This window comes from Babylonia areolata, chromosome 2 (assembly GCF_041734735.1).
Source record: "Babylonia areolata isolate BAREFJ2019XMU chromosome 2, ASM4173473v1, whole genome shotgun sequence".
Lineage (NCBI taxonomy): Eukaryota > Metazoa > Mollusca > Gastropoda > Neogastropoda > Buccinidae > Babylonia > Babylonia areolata.
The window spans coordinates 38,902,552-38,927,337 of NC_134877.1; the positions used below are offsets into that span (position 1 = coordinate 38,902,552).

Below are 24,786 nucleotides of genomic sequence, written 5' to 3' on the forward strand. Positions count from 1 at the left end.
GCCTTTCCATTTTGATGGACTGATCATGGAAAAGAGACGACAGTGGAAGGTGGAAGCAAAGATCTAAGACTCTGTTTCGATGGCGTGTTTGTGGACATGGGTAAGCTGCTGCTGCCTGTAAGCAGCAGGATGCATTGTACATGCTGCCAGGTGTGCAGTGGCATCATGACATGCACCTGTCAGCGCCAAGACTGTGTGATTGGTTCCTCCAGTGACGAGATGAAAGTCGATGATGGCTGAAGAGCTGCCCAGCCAGTCACTGAATCATTTAGCAGACTTCTGTTTCTGTCATTCCCCTCACCTCCCTACCCACATGCCCCTAGACACTTCCATAACCATCTTCTGCAGCCATCTATTTCCTTGCTCGGAATACATGAATGCATGATGCACAAATCTGTTGCTACAGGGCCTTTATCGCTCACGTTTTTGTTATACTCCTCAGGTTTCGATCCATTATCTTTTCACCTTGTCACCCTGATGATTCACAGTATCGGCTCCAGCATTCTGCCATGAAATTTTTAGATGCGAGCAGCATTTTGCTGCTTGCGTTTTCTTTTATTCTTGCCCTTTCCTTGCTTCAGCCCTCCTACCTCTCCTACTGCCAGCCCCATGACTAGCAGATATGTGCTTGCACACTTGCATGCACTCCCCCCACCCCCACCCCCAACACATCCACCTCCCCCACACACAGTTTTTTGCACACATCTAATGGAAGACGAATCATTCAGTAATAATTTTCTTTTTTTTTTTTTAATTGGTAAATGCTGTACACAAAGAAAGCTTCCTTTTTGTGTCCTTTCCAGAATGATCTTTCCAAGGTTTCCCCCCTGGACCCTGACAAGTGGTGGTGGTGTCTGTAGACCCCTAGGCTCCTTCAGCCCCTTTCTTAGCAGTGAAAAAGGTTAACATGCTGTCAGAATCCCTTCCCTATAACATGTTTTTTTTGTGTGTTTTCCTCCTCTCCATATTTCTTTTGGTACCGTCCCCATGGAGAGCATCTTGAATTCCACACACAGAAATCTGTTGTGACCAAAAAAACAAACCAACAACAACAAAAAATTCAATACACCTTACTCTACCCAGTGCTACACTACCCAGTGCTACACCACTACATGACAATACTATACTATGAAGTACAATATTGTACTGTTCTGTCCAATTTGCAACATATATGTACAGGCTTAAGACATTAACGATAAGCAACACCCACCGGCCATAAGTGTATCACTGCAGTTGTGTGCCAGAAAAGATAGAACTGCTCATTTTGCACCGTCAAGCAGCAAGGGTCGACTTAAAAACAATTGTATTTAAACAGAAATTGTGGACCCACTTTGCCATTGTAGACACTGAGGATTAAAGGGGGTTTGGAGAGAAGGTGAGGGGTGCATGGAGGTTTGAGAGATGGAGAGGATTTTGGAAGGAGGTGGGAGTGTGAATGGAGAGGATTTGTGTTGGGGTGTGGGTGGAGTGCAGATGGAGGGGGGTGGGGGTGGGGGTTGGGAGCATGAAAGTGTGGGGGAGTGGGCATGGAGAGGATTTTGGGAGCAGGTAGGGGTGGGGGTGGGGAATAGGATTTGGGTATGAGGGGAGTGTGGATGTGGAGGGGTTGGGGAGGAGGTGGGGGGTGGGGGGGTAAGTGGGAATGGAGAGGAGGTGGGTGGGAAGTGGGGCTGGAGAGGATGCAGCAGGTGGGTGGGATGGAGGGGGTTTGTGGAGCATGGGGAAGTGGGGATGGAGACGCCTTTTTCGGGAAGAGGTGTTGGGGGAGGGGAGTGAGGGTGGGGGTAATGGAGATGATTTGGGGAGCAGGTGTGGGGGCAGGGGGAGAAGGCACAAACAAGGTCAGAAAGACCGGTGAGGCAAGCAGTGGGGATTTGTGTCCAGTGGCAAACTGACACCTTGACAGCTCTTCATATCACACCCTTCAGCTTGGTGACTGGACTGGTGTTCCTCTCAGGACTGATTTTGACCCCTGGTGTTATTTTTCACATGTGCCACCCCCACAGCCCCCTATCAAGAACCCCCACCCCACCATTGTATGTGTTTAGTAGGTTCCCCCCTGAGTTGTGATTGTTCTTAAAAGCTTCGATACACTTATATAAACAGTGTTTATGTGTCTTTTTCGGTTTTTGTTTGTGCATATATATGTGTGTATATATGTGTGACAAGTTTACGTTTTATGAATAGTGTTTCAGGTGAGCTGGAAATGTGCTCTTGAGGGCTTACCTAACTGCAGTACTGCTAATTTTGTTGACTCCACTCTTTGGGTGGTAGAGAGGCAATCATTCATAGTAGCTGTGTCATAAGATGGTGGTGGTGATGGGATGGGCAGATTGACAAGATTACATACAGACAGCTTTGGCAGTGGAGCGGAACATACCTGGGCCAAAAGTGGCTTTTGACAATGAAATATTTTTGCAGTGCGTTAAGTTACTGTTCAGCACATTTTGGGCAGGGGCTGTGTTATGTGACCCATTCTGAGTTCAGATCCCAAGCAGTTTCCTTGATGTTTGTTGCCTGTTCAGGCTGATTGATTGATTGATATGGATATTTATATAGTGCCTATCCTCAGTCGGAGACCAAGCTCTGAGTGCTTTACAAACGCGGAGTCATTTACACAACAGGCTGCCTACCTGGGTAGAGGTGACTGATGGCTGCCATTGGGCGCTCATCATTCATTTCCTGTATCATTCATTCAGATTTCAGGCATGCATTATATACACACTCAAACATGTAACATGTAACATTTTACGTGTATGACCATTTTGCTTATTTACCCTGCCATGTAGGCAGCCATACCCTGTTTTCGGGGGTGTGCATACTGGGTATGTTCTTGTTTCCATAACCCACCGAACGCCCACATGGATTACAGGATCTGTAACATGCGTATTTGATCTCCTGTGTGCGTATACACACGAAGGGGGTTCAGGCACTGGCAGGTCTGCACATATGTTGACCTAGGAGATTGGAAAAATATTGAGTTTGGTTTTTGGTTATGTTTTTTTTTACTGGGGGGGTGAAGGGGGGGGGGGGGTCAGTTTTGGGGTGATGCCACATGAAATCCCCAACCATGGAGTTATTGTTGTGTTTTTCCCACCTGCACAAAGGCCCCTTTGTATTCCCTCTTATGGAGGGAAGAGGAAAGAGAGGAGGGTGTAAGCATCATATAAGTTAGGATTTAACCTCTTGACAGGATTTAAATGTGGTGGTGTGTGCAGTTTGTTGACTTGAATATTAATGTGTTGTGATGGTGTGTGCAGTTTGTTGACTTGAATATTAATGTGTTGCTTTTTGTCCTCACTTAATGCTCTACATACGCTGACGCTGCAAAAAAGGAGCTCTCTCTCTCTCTCTCTCTCTCTCTCTCTCTCTCTCTCTCTCTCTCTCTCTCTCTCTCTCTCACACACACACACACACACACACACACACACACAAGGCTGTTAAAAAATAGAAGTTTAATCAACATTTTTTATAGCAGTGAAAACCCTTTATAAATTGTCAACAGGGTGATTTTTGCACATGAGATTGTTGCCTTGAAAAACAGACCTGTGTCATAAACAAAACTTTTGTGTGGTTAAATCATTCTGAATGGAAGGGAAATGTGGAAATAAAAGAAATGGTAACAAAACATTTTCCATTTTGTTTATGCCCTAATAATAATAATAATAATAATGGATACTTATATAGCACACTCTCCAGAAATCTGCTCTAGGTGCTTTACAAAAACGCTTTCGTTAACATAAAACATTACATCTATGTTATATACACCAAAGTGTGACCACACACACACACACACACACACACACACACACACACACACACACGCTGAAGTTTTATGAGTGGTAATTTACATTTGGAATGAGTGACCTCTTTCACTTTGTCAAATCTCTACACTTTGTTCTTTCAGTCTGGCCTTGAGGAACCTACCTCTCTCTAAAATAGTCCCCGTATGCTCCCCATCCCCCACCCCCTCCCAAATCACTCATTCTGGTCTTCACTGTTTCCATTGGCAAGTATTTATGTTGTGTCATTCATCCCTCAGAATAAGAGTTACACGTGTGTTTTGATTTGTCTGTGTGCAAGATTCAGAGCTATATACTTTTGTTACAATTACTACTCCTGTTGTTACAATGTCTGTAACGCTTATTATTATTGTCCTTTTTTTTTTTTTTTTTTTTTTTTGTTGCACCTGAACAATGGAATTCACTGCCCTCACACCTCCATTACACCCCAACACCTGCATTCAAGAGAGCACTCAAAACATATCTTTTGAAACTGTACTCTTTCTGTTGATTTGTATGCATCTGTGATGATTTTGGTGTGTTTTTCGTGATGTCTGGTTCCCTGGTGTTTATTTTTGACAGTGGTGAATGTGATGTGCTTTGTTTTGCTGTGATTTGCACCTGTGTGATTTACTGTGGTGATGTCTGTGCCGATTTACATAATTTTTTTTTTTATATCACTTAGTCCTACATACGTATATTTTAGCCAATGTCATGTGTAACTGACTTTGTACATATTAAACGACACTTAGTCTTAAATTTGTATATTTTATTGTAAAGCGCAGTGAGTCCCATCTGAGATGGGGGTACTGCGCTATATAAACCAACATTTTATTAGTAGTGGTAATAGTAGTAGTAGTAATTATTATTGTTATGATTAATTGTATTCTTTTTTTTCATGCATGGGCTGCAGGGGTTTAGGCACAAGCAGGTCTGCATATATATTGACCTGGAGATTGGAAAAATCTCCACCCTTTACCAACCAGGTGCTGTTAACAAGATTTGGACCCAGGACCCTCAGATTGAAAGTCCAGCTTGGCTGTTGTGCCTGACATCTTCTTGATATGTATACTATTATTATTATTATTATTATTATTATATCTGACAATGAATGGCATTGATCTAATCTTTGGTCTGGTGGTGGTGGCGTGGGTTGCAGAGGTTCTGAAGGAGGAGCTGAAGCCCTTTGTGTTCATCGACCCGGACGCCAGCCTCTTTGAAGCGGTGAAGGCCCTGGTGGACAACCACGTGCATCGCCTGCCTGTGGTGGACCTGGCCACCGGCAACGCCATCTACATCCTGACTCACAAACGCATCCTGCGCTTCCTGCACATTTATGTGAGTGAGACTATGGTGTGTGTGTGTGTGTCACTGTTATGTCTGGGGCGGTTTTTGTTTTCACTTGGCTCTACGTGTTAAGGGTAGGGTGTGCGGAGATGCCAACTGTTAGTTTTACGATTTTGCCGTATATTGTACGCTCGATCGCAGTTTGTTCCAAAGTTACGCCAATGTCAAAATTGTTCCAACAAGTTCATTTCTGACCGCAGTATGCCTCTCTCAGGTGACTGCCTGAGGAAGTATGAATAGAGCACCAATAAGAGACTGGACAGTGGAAAACAGACCTGATGTAACAATTACAGAAAAAGTCTGGTAGCAGTTACACCATGTTGCAGGTAGGCCCAAGTGTTTGTATGCCTTGTAGATAACATGTATGTTTGATGATATGGCTCAGAGTCCGATTGTTCCTACTGAATTCAGAGTGTTCCTACCAGATTTCCTGATTGTTCCTGTAAACGCTTGACAGGGGTTGGTATCTCTGGGTGTGGTGTTCAGAGGTTTTGATGTTGTGTTTTGTTTCCTCAAATAGTGTAAATTCATTTTATTTTGCTGTCGTCAGGCTTAGGAATTTTTCAGCTGTCCCATTTCTTTCCATGGTTTACATTTCATTTTCTGCACCCATCCCAAAAAGTTCTGTGCCGAAAAAATAACAGCATAAACATACAGAATCTGTTGTTCTCATTTGGGTCAGTGGATATTCTCACTTGGTGGACTCCTCAGACAGCAGGTATCACTCATTTTTAGTGGCTGCCATTTTGTTTTCATATAAATGAGCATCTGGCTCATGTGTTGTCATGTCTTGGCTTGTAAAGATTGACATTGAGGTGATTCGTTCTCAGATGCTGGTTTGAAGAAACGGTGGAAAAGGGAGTGGAACTCCAGAGTTAAAAATGGGAGAAGTGTGAGAAGAAAGAATTAGTGATCCCATTAGGAAGGTGGATGTTGCTGGCACTGCACAATGTAAATATGTGTAGTAAACGTTGTGTATCTCTGTGAGGGAAAGGCAAAGAGAAAGAGAGAGAGTAAATTTATGAATGAAGTGTGAACAGCACTGGACTTTCTTTTCCCTAGATATATATATGTATATATATATATATATACTTTTTTTTTCTTTTTTTTCTCAAGGCCTGACTAAGCGCGTTGGGTTACGCTGCTGGTCAGGCATCTGCTTGGCAGATGTGGTGTAGCGTATATGGATTTGTCCGAACGCAGTGACGCCTCCTTGAGCTACTGATACTGATACTTTCCCTTGGGATTGAGTTGAAGCATTTCTGTTCAGGTGCTTTGCCCTCCCGTTCTTTGAGATTGAGCTGAAGCATTTCTGTTCAGGTGCTTTGCCCTCCCATTCCTTGGGATTGAGCTGAAGCATTTCTGTTCAGGTGCTTTGCCATTCCATTCCTTGGGATTGAGCTGAAGCATTTCTGTTCCGGTGCTTTGCCATCCCATTCCTTGGGATTGAGCTGAAGCATTTCTGTTCCGGTGCTTTGCCCTCCCATTCCTTGGGATTGAGCTGAAGCATTTCTGTTCAGGTGCTTTGCCCTCCCATTCCTTGGGATTGAGCTGAAGCATTTCTGTTCAGGTGCTTTGCCATCCCATTCCTTGGGATTGAGCTGAAGCATTTCTGTTCCGGTGCTTTGCCCTCCCATTCCTTGGGATTGAGCTGAAGCATTTCTGTTCAGGTGCTGTGCCCTCCCATTCCTTGGGATTGAGCTGAAGCATTTCTGTTCAGGTGCTTTGCCCTCCCATTTGTTGGGATTGAGCTGAAGCATTTCTGTTCAGGTGCTGTGCCCTCCCATTCCTTGGGATGGAGCTGAAGCATTTCTGTTCAGGTGCTGTGCCCTCCCATTCCTTGGGATGGAGCTGAAGTATTTCTGTTCAGGTGCTTTGCCCTCCCATTCCATGGGATTGAGCTGAAGCATTTCTGTTCAGGTGCTTTGCCCTTCCATTTGTTGGGATTGAGCTGAAGCATTTCTGTTCAGGTGCTTTGCCCTCCCATTCCATGAGATGGAGCTGAAGCATTTCTGTTCAGGTGCTTTGCCCTCCCATTCCTTTCTCTGGGCTCCCCACAGTGATGAGTATTTGTGTGTGAATAGGTGGAAAGTCAATATTGAAGTATTTAAAAGAAAAAGTGCGTATAACAATATTCTGTGTTGGTGTACAGTTAACTAAGTAAATGGCCTGAATTATTGTCTTTTGTTTTGTTTTTTTCAAAAACTGATATTATCAGCCAGGCCTCTGAATGTCTTAAAGATTGACAGAAAATGATTATGACCTGGGCCCCCCAGCATGGCATTGCCTCTGCACCTCCTTGGGGCTTCAGCGGCCCCTAGAGCCTGGTTTAGTGGGTCTTTTTTTCTTCAGTTGTTCCCCAGCCTGTGTTTGGTGTAAAGTTCTAATAAGGACAATGTAGTGTATATGTGTTATTTATCAGAGATATTATTAAATTTACATGTCATCTAGCTAGCTTTTTTGTTTTTGTGGCATGATAAGGATATTTTTTATGTTGTAATTTAAAATTTGTATGAAGCCTGGTTTACAAACTGAAGCAGGCAGTATCCTTAAGGCTTTCCAGACTTCAAAGTGACCTGTTGGTGATTGTGTTTCAGCTGAGGGACCTGCCCAAACCCAGCTTCATGGGAAAGACACTGAAGGAGTTGGCCATCGGCACCTACAGCGATGTGATCACGGTCAGTGTGTGGTCATTGACTGTTTTACTTTATCATGTTGGGAGCTTTCTTTTAGCCATTGCCATGTGTTCCTGTGTGTTCATGTGAGTGTGTTTTAATTTATAGGTATGTACACACATGCACACATATCATGCATATTTCTAGTCAACCATCCAACTTGACCAGAACTACTTCAGACCCCCAAAACACTGTAGGGCTGCATGAGAAAATCATTTTTTAATGAACATCAGGCACAATTCATGTGAATGGTTGAGGTGTCGTCATGGTCAGGATTTTGCTGCACCTTGCCAAAGAGACCGGGAAAGACATGGCTGACAGTGGTGTTGTCTTTTATTGCTTTTGTCACAGCAGATCTTTCTGTGTTCTGTTTTTTTCCTTCCAGCAGTTTCATTTGTTTTACTATCAGAGTGCTTTGAGGGGTTTTCTTTTGCATAAGTTTGCCAGGAAAAGCCCTTTTATTTACATGTACAAAGTGCCTGCAACAGGAAATCTTGCTAAGACAAGGGAGACAATGACAGAACCGATTCAAACAGGATGAGGGATTTTGCACCAAGTAGTCTGTTTTGTCCGTCTCTTCTTTTATATGGATCATTTGGATTTCTTTGACACAAAATCCTGTACTTCATTAGTTTATATTAAGCAGTGGAAAGCAGTGGTGTGGCTTAGTGACTTGAGTAATGTCCCGAATATATTTGGGATTTTCCTGTCGGCTCCTTCGTTTAAGGGTGAATAGGTCTTCTTTGTGTTATTTTAACTCTTTCCATACGAACGGCGAAAGAGACGACGTTAACAGCGTTTCACCCCAATTACCATCATCAAAATATTGCAAGCGGAAGGCTCTTATACTGAAGACGTGAATGTGGACAAAGAATACCACAATTCTGACGACGGAAGCTAAAGGTTGGGTCATTCAGACACCCACTGGACATCCGAGGGGTCTGTGTAGAGGAGAAGAGAGGACTGGCCGTACTGAGTGAGTTAATGGACCTTTAAACATTAGGTTGGTTTCTCTGTGACTGGTTTCAAGAAGTGAGGAGTATTCAGCCCCTGAAACGGGCCCTTTGCTGATGGCTGGACTGTAGTGTTAGTGATATGATTTGATTTTGATTTGACACCTTTTGATGCAAGAGATTAATTATGGTGGTTGGTGGCAACCCTTACAAGTGAAACTTATTCTGAAAATTTATAAGAAAATATTTCCATTTTGAAACTTACTAAGCCAGGAACAGGCTTGTTCGACCTGCAAGCAGGCCATTGGACGCACTGACCAAAACAGTTATGGTTTTGTCGTATTGTACTTGAAATGCAGTTGCCAAATGTATCATAAGTTAACATTCTGTTACATTTCTGTGATATATGGATTGGAAATGTCATGATTATGATGATGTTCAAAAGAAAATATAACCTTTTAGTACAAGGGGGGAAAAAAACAAAAAACAAAAACAAACAATTATTGTTCGCTGATGAAAGAAAAAAGAATGACTGAAGAAATTTACTGAAAAGCAGAAACAACTCAAAATCCTTCCTCAAAGGTGTATTTTACAGGATACTTTGATCACTCTGTTTAGCCATCCGAGTTTATCAACCCATGTTGTGATAATGTGTTGTATCCAACTCATTGTGTTTTTTTGTGTTGAAAAGGAGAGTTGTTTGTTTACATTAACTGCATGATATATCTGTATGTTTGTGTGTACTGGCATATGGTTCATTTACATTAACCATATGATATATCTGTATGTTTGTGTGCACTGGCATATGTACACAAGCAATATTTGTGTGTGTGTGTGTAGGAGGAAGGTGGCAGAATGGTTAAGACGCTCAGCTGCCAGTGCAGAGAGTCCATGAGGGTGTGGGTTCGAATCCCGCTCTCGCCCTTTCTCCCAAGTTTGACTGGAAAATCAAACGGAGCATCTAGTCTTTCTGACGAGACGATAAACCGAGTTCCCGTGTGCAGCACTCACTTGGCGCACTGAAAAAGAACCCATGGCAATGAGAGAGTTGTCCTCTGGCAAAATTATGTAAAACGAAATCCATTCTGATAGGTACACAGATATATAAGCATGCACTCAAGGCATGACAAGCGTGTTGGGTTATGCTGCTGTCAGGAATCTGTCCAGCAGATGTGGTGTTGTGTATATGGATTTGTCCGAATGCATTGATGCCTCCTTGTGAAACTGAAACTGTGTGTGTGTGCGTGTGATGTGTGTGCAGGCATCAAAAGATATGCCTTTGATCCAAGCCCTCCACTTGTTTGTGGAAAACCGCATCTCTGCCTTGCCTGTGCTGGATGATGAGGGGATGGTCTGCGACATCTACGCCAAATTCGATGTCATTGTAAGTCACTGGTGGTTTTGTGTCAGCCATCATAATGTTGTCAAAAACTAAACAAAGAAGTGTGTGTGTATCTTGAATCTTGGGTGACGATATGTTTTAGGTTAAGTGTGTAAAATTGTGTACACCCCTGCTCATTGTTCAGATCTGCTTCACATTTTATTCTGTAGGCTTGCACAATTTTTTGAATGTGTGAAGACTACAGTAAAATGTGCTTGGGAATTGATTCCATTTTATTTCAGTGTCTGAAATTTACTTGTAATGAATTGGCCTATGATTTATGCAAAACGTGTTAACCTGTGTGTCCTTGAAATGAATGTATTTTTCATTTGTCAGTTATGTATGTGTGAAAACTTGTGTTGGATTTGCAAATGTGTAAATATTTTTATTTTCAACTAACGTGGTTTGTGAGCAAAAAGATAAATATAACTTGAACTTACATTTGAGGTAGAGGGAGAATTGTTTATGTAATGATTTAGATAGATTTGAGAAAATTAGGGGAGAAAGCTAGCTGAAGTAATATTCTAGTTTTGTGAGTTACACATTTTACTGCATAGTTTACTGTGTGTATGTGGTTGTGCCTTTCGTGTTTGTGTTAATCATTTACTCGTGTACAGATTGTTACCTTCATTGAAAATTACAGTGCTGCTGTCAGATTCATTAATCTTGGATAACTAAGCTGTAAGCAACACAAATTCTGCTAGTGGTGTAGTGAGGCGAATACAGTGTTACTGCTGCATGTGTACAGATAATCTATGAAAATCTGTTAGAACAGCTGAAAAGTGTTGAAAGCAGATTCTGGGAATCCAAACGAAATGTTGACTGGTCATGAGGATGGGTATTGTGTTCTGCAGAACCTGGCTGCTGAGAAAACCTACAACAACCTGGACATCACCATAGAGGAGGCTCTGAAACACCGCTCTGCTGCTGATGTTAGTAGTCTCTGTTTTTCTCTGTGTGTGTATGTGTGTTGTTTTTTTGCGCCAGACCCAGTCTACATTTTGGGACATTTTGTTTTCCGTTTCCATGATGATGAACAGTGATAGAGGTGTCTATGATGCTGCTTTGGGGAGGTCCGTTTTAGGTTTGGGACTACACAACTAAGGCTGTGCTCCTATATGATAAATCCCAGCGTCATCCAGGCTGAGAGATACAGACATCTTACACGTTGGTCAGGAAATTTGAGCGGTGCTTCCAAAGACACATCTGTGAAGTGGATGACCCTTGACAGTCTGGTCCCAGTCTCCTCACTTTAGCCCATAGCACACTCCACGCTGGGTAGGAGCTGGCAACCGGATGAAAAAAAACCAAACCTCCCCAAACTCCACCCCCAGGCTGAAACACACGTCCTCCCAGTCGTCATGAGAGATTGAGTGGGCGATCATTCTGGCATGAAGAGTTTCCCCTCCACTCCCTCTCCCACTCCCCCACGGATTGAGTGGCGATCATTCTGGCATGATGAGATTCCACTCCCTCTCCCACTCCCCGATTCATCCCGGTCAGTTGTTGCTGAGACATGACTTTGAACAGATGATTGGAGAGAGTGATGCACATGAAGACAGATGCCTTTATGGGTTGTCTGGTTATGAGCAGATAAAATGTGTATCACTGTGTGTGATTACCGTATTGTGTGCTTCATCAAGTGTTGTCTGCAGTTTTATTAAGCTTTGAACTCTGCCACCTTTGTCACTAAAATACACCACTATGCTAGCAGTGGGGTCAGTGCAGGCATTGAGGGAGGAGCTATGTTATCCTAAAAATGTGTGACAGCAAGGAGTGTGAGGTAACAGGTCTGGGGTGAGGTTGCACAATGGCACGAATTTTCTTAAATCTGCTCCAGTTCTGTAGACTTTGGAAAATGTTTACCACGAAGCAAACTTAGGGATAATAAGATTGCGCTTGCAATCTGGTCCAGGCCCAGAAATCACAGCACTAGATCAGGTATGGGGTTGGAACTGTAAGCTTTGTGTTACTGTCATTCTGCTAAGTTCTTACTTTTTCCCCAGGTTTCTCTCTGATTTATTTCCTCTCCATCTCCTCCTCCTGTAACTGCTGTAATGTCTGTGTAGAGGTACTTCCCCCCTCATCCCCTTGCCTTCTGATTGGTCATGCACAGGTCAAGAGTCCAACACGCAAAAAGCTGGTAGATAGTCGAAGCTCCAGTGTGACACAGAGTGTCAACACAGAAGGTGGAAGAGACCAGGTTGGAGTTGTAGGGGGAGAGAACGCGCCCAGTGTCCCAGCCAGGGTGGAACATACCAAAGGTCGTCTGCAGGGCAACAGGAGCCCTACCCCAGGGTCTGTTGGGATGGAGTATATCCAGGCCCAGAGGAACAAACCCCAGCCAAGACGTCCCCAGAGAGGCGTACCTGCACACATCACAGAAATGTTCACAGATTATCAAAACCGCTTGATAGAGAGAGAAGCTCAAAAGAATGCTGATGCCATCAAGGCAACCCCACAAGGAACTGCAAAGTCTGAAGCTGCTGAGGTGACGGAAGACTCATCGAAGACGCCCACTTCAAGTCCGCGTGCGAAAATGGTGACAGACTCTCCAAGACAAGCAGCTTCTCCAAAAAGCACAGAAAGAAAACTGTCGAGTGGCGCCCTTGCAGGAAGTGGTTCTAGGTCTTCAGTGACCTTTCCCACAGCTGTTCAGGATGCAAGTGCTGCCTTAGTGACAGCTGACCCTAAAGTTCCCTGGCCTGGAGAAGAGTCTGGTGTTCCACTGAGCCCCTGGAGCTGGAGGAAGGCAGCTGACTCCCCTGTGAGATCACCCCGCCTTCGCCCCCGCGCCACCTCTGCCAGAATGGTTTTGTTTTGCATCTTTCTCCAGGCTAACAACACATGTTGCATCCACCATGTTGAGACAGCACCTCAGTGTTTGTGTACTTTATCCAGGCCATTCGGCTTGTTTTTTTGACTTGGTGAAAAGTTGTGTGATGTTTGGAACTGGCACATCCGCAAGTCTAGGCTCGAAACAAAAACATCATACATACTCTGAACTGTTGTTTGTACGCAGAATCCTGACAACAAAATTCCGGTTGTTTTGTGGCCCATTTTCACCATGGTGATGTAGTCTCCTGACGGATGAGTAGGCAGGCAGGCTTATCTGTCAGTGTGTGAATGATTTGCATAATGTGCCAAGATTCAGAACATCACACACTTGGAAGTCTTACATGTCATTCTTTGCACATGTTCTTATCTTGTGTTGGGTTGGAAGGGAGGAAGGCTTGATTTATTTCCTGAGATGGCCAGACAAGATTTATGAGACACACTCATACACATGAATCTGTTGGATTTTTTAAAGAATGCTTTAACCCATATGGGGCCAGGGTTCTCTGAACACAGACTAGCTGATTAAGCTACATGGAGAATATCCTAGTGAATGGGCTTCAGAGTTAAATACTTAAAAATGTGTGTCCTGCAAAATGACAGCTCAGTAGTGAAGACTCAGCCTAGCATAATATTATAAACATCACAGATTCAAGATCAGATGTTATTTTCTTTTCTTCTGTCTAGAATTGTCTAGAGTAACTTAGGGCACAGTGTGGATGATGTTTTGCTTCCTCATTGATTTTTAAATACACCAACACCGACTCTTTGGGGTTCAGACAGTTCTGATTCAGGTGAACTGGCTGGGGTGACTGTGCCTCAAGTTACCATTGTGATTCATCCCACACATTTTCCTTCTCACATTTTTTTTTTCTTTTGGTCAAAAATAACGTTATTGAAAAGCATGCTGTTGATCTTGTTTTGCATAAAATTTTGGAACATTTGATGGAACAAGCATCTTAACTTTGTTTTTCTTGTTTACAGTTAACATCATTTAAGCCTGATTGATTTGATAATTGTTTCCTGTAATTAATGATGTTTATTCTGAAATTGAAACTTGAGACAGTCTACAAACTTAAAAAACAAGTTGTGTATCAAATGGCACAAAGTTAAGTCATGCAGTTAGAATTGTTTCTTTTTATTTATTTTTTTTTTTAACAAACTGTGATTGTAGTCATTTGTCTGAAAAGAGTACAGAATATGAATATCCTTTCTGACAAGAATCAAACACATTGTTCTGTTAAAAATGGGAACAGCATTTCAGAGCAAAGAGTGGTTCACCTATGACATACTGTACAATGCTATTTTGTGGAGGGACATAACTAATTCATCTATGTATCCGGCAGAGAACATGCATACAGATGACAAAGATGGGTTCACACATATCCAGAAACATGTGCATATGATCGGGAGACTGGAACAGAGGACAACTTGTGTACCAGTCATTCATGAATTTCATCAATCACCTTTCATTGATTTGTGTCGGACACTTTTCGCTGTTAAGATCTGGTTATGCTTTTTATCCGTTGTTTCAGAGTGACCATCATTTTTCAGGCACCTTTCATTGATCAGGATCTGTGACACTTTCACTGTTAAGATCTGGTTACACTTTTGATCTGTTGTTTCAGAGTTACCAGGTTTCTTCTGACACCTTTCAAGATTTGTATCTGTGACACTTTCACTGTACAGATGTGGTTACACTTTTGATGTGTTGTTTCAGAGTTACGAAGGCAGATCTGGTTGCATTATTTTGATGTGTTGTTTCAGAGTTACAAAGGCAGATCTAGTTGCATTATTTTGATGTGTTGTTTCAGAGTTACAAAGGCAGATCTAGTTGCATTATTTTGATGTGTTGTTTCAGAGTTACGAAGGGGTGGCCACTTGCCTGGAAACGGACCGACTGGAAGACGTGATGGAGAATATCGTGAAGGCAGAGGTGCGTTATGACACCATGATGTGTACAATGTTTATATACATCTCTTGCCTTCTGTGTATTATTTTAAAGTTCAGTTTTTGTTTATTTACAGATTTCTTTACTTTGTGTATGTTCTGGTGTTGGGTGGAGTTTTTTTGTTTTTTTGTTTTTTTTGTTTTTGTTTTGTTTTTGATTTTGGTTCCAGGTAATCCCTATGTGTGTATAGAATTCCATTTATGGTTTCGGGTAATCCCTATGTGTGTATAGAATTCTGATTGTGGTTCCAGGTAGTCCCTATGCGTATATAGAATTGTGATTGTGGTGCCAAATAGTTTCTATGTGTGTGTATAATCCCTGTGTGTGTATGGAATTCTGATTGTGGTTCCAGGTATTCCCTATATATATATATAATTGTGGTTCCAAATAGTTCCTATGTGTGTGTAGATTGTGATTGTGGTTCCAGGTAGTCACTACGTGTGTATAGAATTGTGATTGTGGTTCCAGGTAGTCACTACATGTGTATAGAATTGCGATTGTGGTTCCAGGTAGTCATTGTGGTTCCAGGTAGTCACTACGTGTGTATAAAATTGCGATTGTGGTTCCAGGTAGTCATTGTGGTTCCAGGTAGTCACTACGTGTGTATAGAATTGTGACTGCGGTTCCAGGTAGTCCCTGTGTGTATAGATTGTGTGTGGTTCCAGGTAGTCCATATGTATGTATAGAATCCTATTGTGATTGTGGTTCTAGGTAGTTCCCATGTGTGTATAGAATTCTGATTGTGGTTTCAGGTAGTCCCTATATGTGTATAGATTGTGGTTGTGGTTCCAGGTAGCCCCATGTGTGTACAAAATTCTGATTGTGATTATGGTTTTAGTTAGTTCCTGTGTGTGTGTATAGATAGCGATAGTGGTTCCAGGTAGTTTCCATGTGCGTACAGAATTCTGATTGTGATTGTGGTCCCAGGTTCACCGCCTGGTGGTGGTGGATGAGAACAGGCAGGTGAAAGGCATCGTGTCACTGTCTGACCTGCTGAATTACATCATCCTGCGGCCCATGGGTACGTCTTCTCACTCACCCTGTGGGCAGGGAGGGAAGTAACTGATTTTGCTTTGGGTGCCCGAGGTGAGAGTGGATCCTTTACAGAAGTGTTTGTACATTGTGTTAGCATAACTGCTGCATCGTCCACTGTTTGACATACCCAGTCTTGACGGTGCCAGGTGTTTGTATATTGTCAGACATAATTGCTTTGATGTCCACTCTTATATATCCAGTCTAGACAATGCCAGATGTTTATAATTATAGTTAGGTGTTAACAGCTGCAGTGTCTACTGTTTGATATACCCACTATGTTGACAATGCCAGGTGCGCATATACATATATTGTTACAATGTAACGGGTGTTGTGTGCACTCTGTTTGATATGCCCACAAAGTTAAGATAGTCAGATGTTGATGTATTTTGTTAGAACTGACTGCTTTGGTGTCTACTCTGGTATGTCCACAAAGATATTGTCAGAATTTGATGTATTTTGTTAGAACTAACTGCTGTGGTGTCTACCTGTGTGATATGCCCACAAAGTGAAGAATGTCAGATGTTCATACATTTTGATAGAACTAACTGCTGTAGTCTGAATGGTGAGCAGATACCTGATTCAGGGTGGTTGTGCTTTGTCCAGCTGAAGACAGCACAAAGGGAGCAGCAGCAGCAGCAGCCGGGCCCCAACCAGGTGGGGAGGAGTCCATGTCCTGATGGGCCACATCCCCAGAGGAGGTCCGACGATCAGCCAGCAACACTACTACACCCAGGTGCTCTAGGCACAATCATCTTTTCATCCAGGCTTTGGACCTGCATCAAGGGACAGGGCTGAAGCAGGCAGGCTGGACATCTTTGTGGGCTCTGAAGGGACGGACATGAAGCAGGGACAAGCACCATCCTCACCCTGCTGGCTGGCCCCTCCCCCCAGCCTGGTTGCTTTGTCATGCAGGGGGCAGGGTGTTGCTGTGGGGCAGTGCAGGGACAAGGTTGTGACTGTGTATTCCAGAGAGAGAGATAGGACACGGTCCTGGTTCCCAGTGCTGTTGATGCAAAGACTGCGAGGCTGTGCCAATAATGACTTATTGGGTGGTCACCCCCTCCACACTTTTCAGTTGTCATCAAAAAAGAAAGTAGGGATCAACTAATGACTGATACGGTGCAAGTCTGGACTGACAGAATATAAACTACAAGTAGAAAATAAATAAAAAGAGCCTGTAAAAAGTAATGACTACAGAGAAGTGAAACGGTTTAAAGCTAGTCTGTTGAGGAATGCATGATTCAGAGAAATTAATCTATGCCTGGTGGAACACAAAACTCATGTGCGTGTTGACCAGAAAAAAAATGACATGGGTATATATAACAGGAAAATGAAGGCCTGCACAAAGAGTCATAGAGGGAAAAGGAAAAACTATGCATAAACTATGTAGCATGGCAGAAAATTGAAACACAGAGTTTGACAGTAGGCATGAAGAAAGCCTCAAACAGAAGGCAAAAAGAAATGGTATAGAAGGGGTTTGACAATGTGTGCACTTGATGGCACAGAGTTTGCCACATTGCGGAAAAGCACACCTTCAGTAAAGTATAGGCCATTTTTGGTTTTTGATGTTAACTTTTTGTCTTTTTTTTTGAGGATTGTTCTTGCGAAGATCTAGTTGTATACTAATGCTGCAAAACCAGGAAAACGGTCTGTTAGGGTTGTGTGTGAGAAATGGCCTTGAGCCTCTAGTAGGAATTCAAGGTGTGTGCTTTATAATGTCTGGGTTGTCCATCATTGGGGAGCTGAAAGTGGAAAGCTCTCAGATATGTACAAGTATGTGTAAACTTTGGTGTCTATTTGAAGTGGCTGTTTGGGTTGTGAAAGAGTGACCTGGTAACTGTCTCTTAATGGGGTGTTGTTTCTCCATTATGATGTAAACTTAAAAGAATGTTGTGTGTGGAGAGTGTTAACAGAGAAATAATAAGACATGAATATGTTTGATTTTTGTGACATGTTTGCTTAAAGGCAATAGTAGGATCATATTTGCAAGCAATTTTTAATGCATTTTTTTTTTTTTTGCATCCATTTTTCTTCACTGACCAAATCAAATCATGTTGCTGTAGTATTCATCACAAATTAATTACAGACCTCTTTTTTTTCTTCTTTTTTTTTTTTTTTTTTAAACCTAAATGTTGGTTTGGCTGGTAAAAACACATCTGTTCCAAAGCAGTATTTGGCCCCACACCACTCGGAATACTGTTAGTCTAGATGTAATTTGAAAATGTATCAATTGCCAAAAGAAAATCTAAATGAAAACATGCCTTATCCAGAAGACAGATTCCTAAAGAATTAATAGTACATAGTAAAAGGTCAAGTTTGAAAAAAAAAAAAAATGTCTTCAGAATGCAGTTAAATGAGCTAAAGAATGATCACAGTACATACTTTGGAAAATATTATGGCATAAATGAAATGTAGAGCCATTTTACAGCTTGGGCATTTTATATGTGATTGAAATACTGTGTCCCATGTCATGAACTTGGCTTTATGGTGGAGTGTTAATAATTTGTTGAAAAAGACCCAATAGTTCATGTAAAAGCATTGAAATGCATTCCATAGTTCCTGTTTCAGAATTTTTACCAGTTTGGAATTTCTTCCATTATAATGGAATGGCTTTTTGTTCCCCTTTAGTGTTTCTTGACATGAACCATGATAGATTTTGAAGGCCAACAATTCTTTGGCAAGCAGGAGGGGAAGGAAACATGAGCAGAACATCTTTGCAAAACGAGCTTTGGCTTGCAGACAAAATGAAGGATACGGGGCACAGCTTGCAAAGGGCTACAATCATAGGTGACTCCAGGAGTAGTGGAACTCTGGATTTTTCAAGAGTTCAGTCATGTCAGTTGATGGTTCATGCCAGTCTGCTGTGAGTGTTTGGGGTTTGATGCATCTTTGGTATACATTTTGACAAAATTATTTCATGTATATTTTGAAAATTTGGTACATATTTGGCAGAATTACTCTGTGTTTACTGAGAATTTATACAGTGAGACTTTTTTTCTCTCCTCTCCTGAGGACTTGAGTCAAGATTTTTTTGTGGAGATAGGGCACAAAGTTGATTGAGACAGCAAAATGCTAAACACAGTAAGAGTCCAGGATAGAGAGTCTTTTGGTCAGTCACTCTCCATCAGCCAAGGCCTCTGGTTACAGAAGCAGTGTTACCTTTGATCAGAGCTATCACTGAAAATAACCAACAGGAAGTTTAATTATTGTTGATTTTCTAGTCTGTTGGAACGCTGGTTTGGATAAATTTGATTATCAGTGTCAGATTTGATGACGAAGAAGCTTTGGTCTAGTTCTGAAATTTTGGAGATTTCCGTTTCACAGTTTATCATTTAGAAAGATTGGATTATTTTTGTATGTACATGCTGGACTTGGCAGATATGTACTTGTCTGCGGACTGCAGTGTCATGTTTAAAAGTTTTGATTGTTCCAGGAAAAGAGGTTTGAATGAATAGAATCAAATAGGAATTCAGTGCAAGGAACATGTTCTTGTATCACAGTAACTGTTGAACTGCTGTTGTGCCCATTTGGAGGTGGTTTTGCATTGAACATAGAACACTAGGATCCTTTTTTTGTGAACCTGGTTGGAGTGGCATGTCTGGTTGTTTTTGTTTTTTGTTTTTTTTACCCTTTTTGCTTGATACAACCATAAATATCACCAGTTCCCATTGGCTAAAATTGTAATATCAGGGGAGCCTGTTTGACGGAATTCTGTCCTTTAATTAAACTCAACGTTTCCATATTTGTTGGTGAAAGCAAAAAAAAAATACTTGCATTATGGAAGATGTCAGCGTAGGCTAAAAATTAAAAAAAAAAAAAATTTAAAAAAAGAAAAAGAAAGTGAACCTTTTTGATGTCATATTGTAATGTGGTGGCAGCTGGGTATCTCTAGCATTCATGCAAGTCGACTCCAGTAGGAGTTGTTGGTCTTCAGTCATAACTATAATCCTGGTGTGGGCAAATTGGATTATTCATTCCAATATTGCAGATTAACCTAGCTGGTTTGTAAGGCTTTTGAATGTAGCATGTGTACATTATGTAACCATTTGGTGGGTGACAATGGTTACCTTGTAAAATTATTTGGAATATACATTATTGAACTATGTTCTTGGAATAAAATGCATAGAATGTTTAGAAGTTCAATGCAATGTGTGTGCAGTAGTGTTCAGTTCAAATACAACATTGTCCAAGTCAAGTTTGAAAAGGAGAGTATCAAAATGTTGTGTCAAAAAGAAATGAGAATGTCCAGACAGACATGTTTGCTTACAAACCCTGACCTCCACCCGTCCTGGTGTGATCTTATATACTTGAAATTCTGAACGCTTCACAAGTCAGCCAATGAGAAATCGCATCTCATTCACTCTTAGCCAATGAAAGAAAGGAACACTTTGTGTATAGACTCTTCGGATTGGTCAGACTTTGGGTCGGGGTTTGTGGATGGTGCACAGCAAACATGTCTGTCTAGACAGTCTCATTTCTTTTCAGCTTTTCAAAAAAACATTACATTTCTCTGACTCAAAATTTTGATACTCTCCTTATCAACACTTTTCTGACATTTTCTTCTTATTGCAATGTTTGCAAGATGCAAATGAAACAGCCTACACTGAAAATACAGACTGAAAGGCATCTCTTTATATCCAACTGTTCTTGGGTGTATAATCTTGGTACAGTGGAACAGCAGCACAATAAAACCAATGCAGTTTAAAAACATTCAAAAACACACCTGTATAAAATGGTGAACCCAATTAACATAACGGCTACATTCTCACAACCTGTCCCCAGCATAACCTGGTGAAATCAACCTCTGCAACATCCTTGATGAAACAACCAACTGCACACATGCACATACATTGATAGAAGTCTTTTCTTGCCATTTTCACCCCCATGCCATCACCGGTCATACACTGATGACTCGCGAAACTACCATCCTCACTAATCCACTTTCTGGAAAATGCTCTTGTTTAAAGCTAGAATAATTTACTAAGATTCCAAATACATATATTGGTCCTAACAAGGTTGGATATGGAACAGAACAAAACTTGATTATTCACACAAAAAGAAAAAAAATCAAAACTTACACCTATGTTTATAGCCAAGAAAAGTGGTATGTACCCAGGTTGTTTTTTGCAAGTTTCTTGGGTTCACAACCATGAGTTGATCACATCGTTTTAAATATATCACATAAACATACCAAAGGATGAACAACTGTCTATTTTTATATATGTTAAAAAGGTATAGGGGGTGATGGTAGAAAAATATTGGAATGATCAAAATAGGATGAAGAAAATGGTGGGGGGGAGATCATACCTGATCATCCAGCACAATTAAGCAAGCACAATGTTTTCTTCCACACAAAACTGATTTGATACCAACCTAGTAACTGATTCTATTCACACACTGCACAATATAAAAAAAAAATAATAATAAAAATTATTCACACACTACCCATACGACATCCTGAAATAAGGGGTTAGCTTGTCGCTCGCCCTTCATCAGACAGCCTGTCTGTCCTGCAACACAAACACAAAACGAATGACTGAATACCCAACAGGAAAGAGGAGATAAATTCCAAGTAAAATCAAGTTTATACATGTGCATCCTCTCAAAACAGTATAGTATACTTTCTGTCCCTGAACTGGCAAGAAAAAACGACAAGAGCCAGGCAACTGGTTATCCTCCAGCTACTCAACAAACTCCCATGTAAAAAGGACATCCCCAACTTCAATTCCAGCATCTGAAATAAATTCCATGCTGGCTTCTGTAATCAAAATGAAATTTATCATTTATATGAAAAAATTTGTTTCAAATGTATCATATTTTGTTTTTCTAACAAACAAAATGAAAGCAGAATTCAGTGATCTACCCTCACCATTATTCTGTAGGAGAAGGAAGGATGTGGAAGCAAAAAACTGAACACAAGCCATGAATCAATGATTCAATCACTGCCAAGAAAAAAAGGCGAAAATGAAAAAGCAAATGAATGCAACAAAACTTAAGCAGCTGAGAAGAAAAATAATAATACACAATAGTCATTCCAAAAAATCGCATTTGGCAGTTAATGCTTACTGGATGCTTGCGTTGCCATTGTTGATTTAAAGCCAGAATTCCTGATAAAGATAAAAACAACAAAAACAAACAATGAAAATCATTCACTTAAACAGCAAGTTAAAGCTATTTCTAAAAGTATCAAAAACCAGCTGTTTTCAAATCAAGTCAACTCTGAAGTGTGCTTTCCACAAACACCACCCAGCAATCCATCACTATTATTTACAACACACAGTGTAACATTTAGGACCTTCACTGCCACACTACTTTCAGAATGATTTAACCTGTTTGTAACATGCTGGTAACCTGCAAAATACCCACACCATCACTTAAAACAAAAAAAATTGTAGTTTCCTTATCGCACAACCAGGAGAAGAAAAAATGGAGTAGGAAGCTGTATTCACAGCATGTCTGACTGTACAATGACCAAATGAAGTTGACAAGAAAACAATGCCGAGTTAGGTATGCCAATTCCTCTCTCGATGGGAACTAATGCATCTGCTATTTCCATGGATGACTTGACTGCCACATGCAATAATCAAAACTTTCTAGTAAACTGTGGGATAAACCTTACACATCTCTTATCACAGAAAATCTTTAACAACACAAGCGAAGTGGGGCAAAATTAATAAAAGTAAAGACACCAGTCCATCAGTTGTTATTTGCATGGCAGTGCTGTTTGATGTAAAACTGTGAAACCTAAGTATTGCAATGCGATATGGACTCGAAAAGTACTGTCATGGAACAAGAACGTGAACAATATACCTCACAACAATCAAAGTATCTTTCATTGGTATCCGAATCGATGCAAAAATGGAAAATATGATAATCTTTTAAAGAAGATTTGTCACACAGTTTATAAAAGAATATTTGTCACACAGTTTATAAATGACACTGCAACTAGTGCAAGGATGAACAACTGCACATCAGAAATCGGAGTTAAAGGGGGGAAAAAGAAAACACAGCTGCCAACAGCTTCATACCATCAACCAACACACATGCAATCATGATTCAGTCATTGTATGTCTGCAGACTGGAAATAAATTCACATCTCAGATAATTCACAATTTTCACTTGTATTCCCACCAATATACAAGCTGTGCTGTGAATCTCAAAGTGACAGACAGGGGCAAATGTTAAAATGTTAGAGAATGATGGATTATTCATCAAATGTCAGACTTGAAAGTTGCTGAAACTGCAGTCAGCCTAACTGCTGTTTGGCAAACCCATTGGATGCCAAACTTTTTTGCGTTTATCTGCTTTTTTTTTTCCATGGCTCTTGGTTATAATGTGCAGGTAACCATGTCTCTGATTTCTACATATGCATTCCTTTTCAGCAGACTGGAAAACATAAAAGCTGCATTTTGAAATCAGGTACACAACATGTGCACATAATCTCTTTTTTTGCGTCACAACTTCACCAGTTATAACATTTGTCTCCCATGACAGCAGTCAACCCACCCTTCACATCCCAACCCATATACCGATCACTGAAGCACCAATCAGAGGTCATTTTGTTCAACACGATCATAACACCCACGCTTCTGTCACGTCTTGTGTCCGTTGCCTGTGCTGTCCACGCCGTTCACCTGAGACGACGACGACGATGCACCACCACCACTACTGCCCCGCCGGCTCCCGGATTCCTGCGACTTCTTCACCCTCTCTTGCAGCATCTGTGTCTTTGTTTTGCTGGCCGGCTCCTCAGAAATGGAACTCCTGGAGCTGAGGCTGGAGTGTCTCTGAGGGGGATTGGGCTTGGGTCCCCGGGCGCTGGCAGCTGCGGAGGAGTTTGCGCGCATGAGGGTCACCATGCCTTGCTGGGAGTCCAGGCTGGTGCTGGAGCCGGTGCTCTCACTGCCACTCAGCTCTCCCTCCTCCTGGGGGTCTTGGCTGAAACACGGCACTGGCTGGTGAGGGGTGGGCATGAGGTGGATCTGTGTGTGTGTGCATGTGCCTGTGTGTGTAGGCATGCATGTGTGTGAGTGTGCAATTGTTTGGGGTAGGGTGCAAAGGAAGGATGGCTTGGCAAGTGTCACTGGAGGATTTTTTTTTTTTAATCTGGTAACAAATTAGAATTACAGAAAAAGGAAAAGGAAATTAGGAAAACTAGGGGGATAATAAATATTTTATGGTAGTAATAATGATGGAAAAGAAAAAAGGAAAATAAAGAGGACAATAAATGAAAATTATGGTAGCAATGACAGAAAAGAAACAGGAAATGAAATAAAAGAGGATGATACATGAAAATTCATGGTAAGCTCTAAGTTCTCAAAATAAATATTTCACTTACTGATCAATCAGAACACACGCACATTATCCAAATGCAGCAATAACCCTTCATGGTGGTAAGTGAATGTGTGAACTGCAGAATACAAACATAATGATCTTCATGCACTATACGCTCCCCCATTCTTCCAAGCAAGTCAGGTTACCAGACAGACTACTAATTTTCATGTACCGTAAAGTTTGGTCTATAAACCGCAACTTTTTACCCCAGCTTCAACCTCTGCTGCTTATACAATGCTGCTGCTTATTTGTGGATTTTAACGATCCCGGGAGTGTCACGTTCTTGTCTATTCTAAGCTGCCCTTCAACTCGCCAAAATCATGATTTCTGTCCATGAATTTTTGGATGAGCTTCAGGATAGTGTGCTAACTGTTCATGTTTTATAAATCAAATCCGCACACATTAAAGGCTTCAGATCAGCATTCAGTTCTACTCTGCTCAAGCGTACACCCTCATCATGCCAAAAACGCGACGTTATGCCTATGATGCAGCC

The 24,786-nt window shown here is 41.5% G+C and overlaps 2 protein-coding genes across 20 annotated transcripts in view; one reads left to right on the plus strand and one right to left on the minus strand.

Annotated features, from left to right (window-relative positions):
- LOC143301061 (5'-AMP-activated protein kinase subunit gamma-like) overlaps positions 1-20,102 on the plus strand; it is a 575,294-nt gene extending 555,192 nt beyond the window's left edge. For all 10 annotated transcript variants that reach the window (XM_076615127.1, XM_076615139.1, XM_076615099.1 and 7 more), the window contains 7 exons: positions 4,942-5,120; positions 7,727-7,807; positions 10,019-10,141; positions 10,993-11,070; positions 14,835-14,909; positions 15,852-15,945; positions 16,563-20,102. In XM_076615127.1, coding sequence (XP_076471242.1) covers positions 4,942-5,120; positions 7,727-7,807; positions 10,019-10,141; positions 10,993-11,070; positions 14,835-14,909; positions 15,852-15,945; positions 16,563-16,636 — 704 coding nt within the window. In that variant the 3' untranslated portion in view covers positions 16,637-20,102. The remainder of the gene's footprint in view (positions 1-4,941; positions 5,121-7,726; positions 7,808-10,018; positions 10,142-10,992; positions 11,071-14,834; positions 14,910-15,851; positions 15,946-16,562) is intronic.
- The window catches only part of LOC143301002 (coiled-coil domain-containing protein AGAP005037-like), a 261,368-nt gene continuing 254,114 nt past the window's right edge, over positions 17,533-24,786 (minus strand). For all 10 annotated transcript variants that reach the window (XM_076615027.1, XM_076615010.1, XM_076615001.1 and 7 more), the window contains one exon: positions 17,533-23,897. In XM_076615027.1, the coding sequence (XP_076471142.1) occupies positions 23,552-23,897 (346 nt within the window). In that variant the 3' untranslated portion in view covers positions 17,533-23,551. The remainder of the gene's footprint in view (positions 23,898-24,786) is intronic.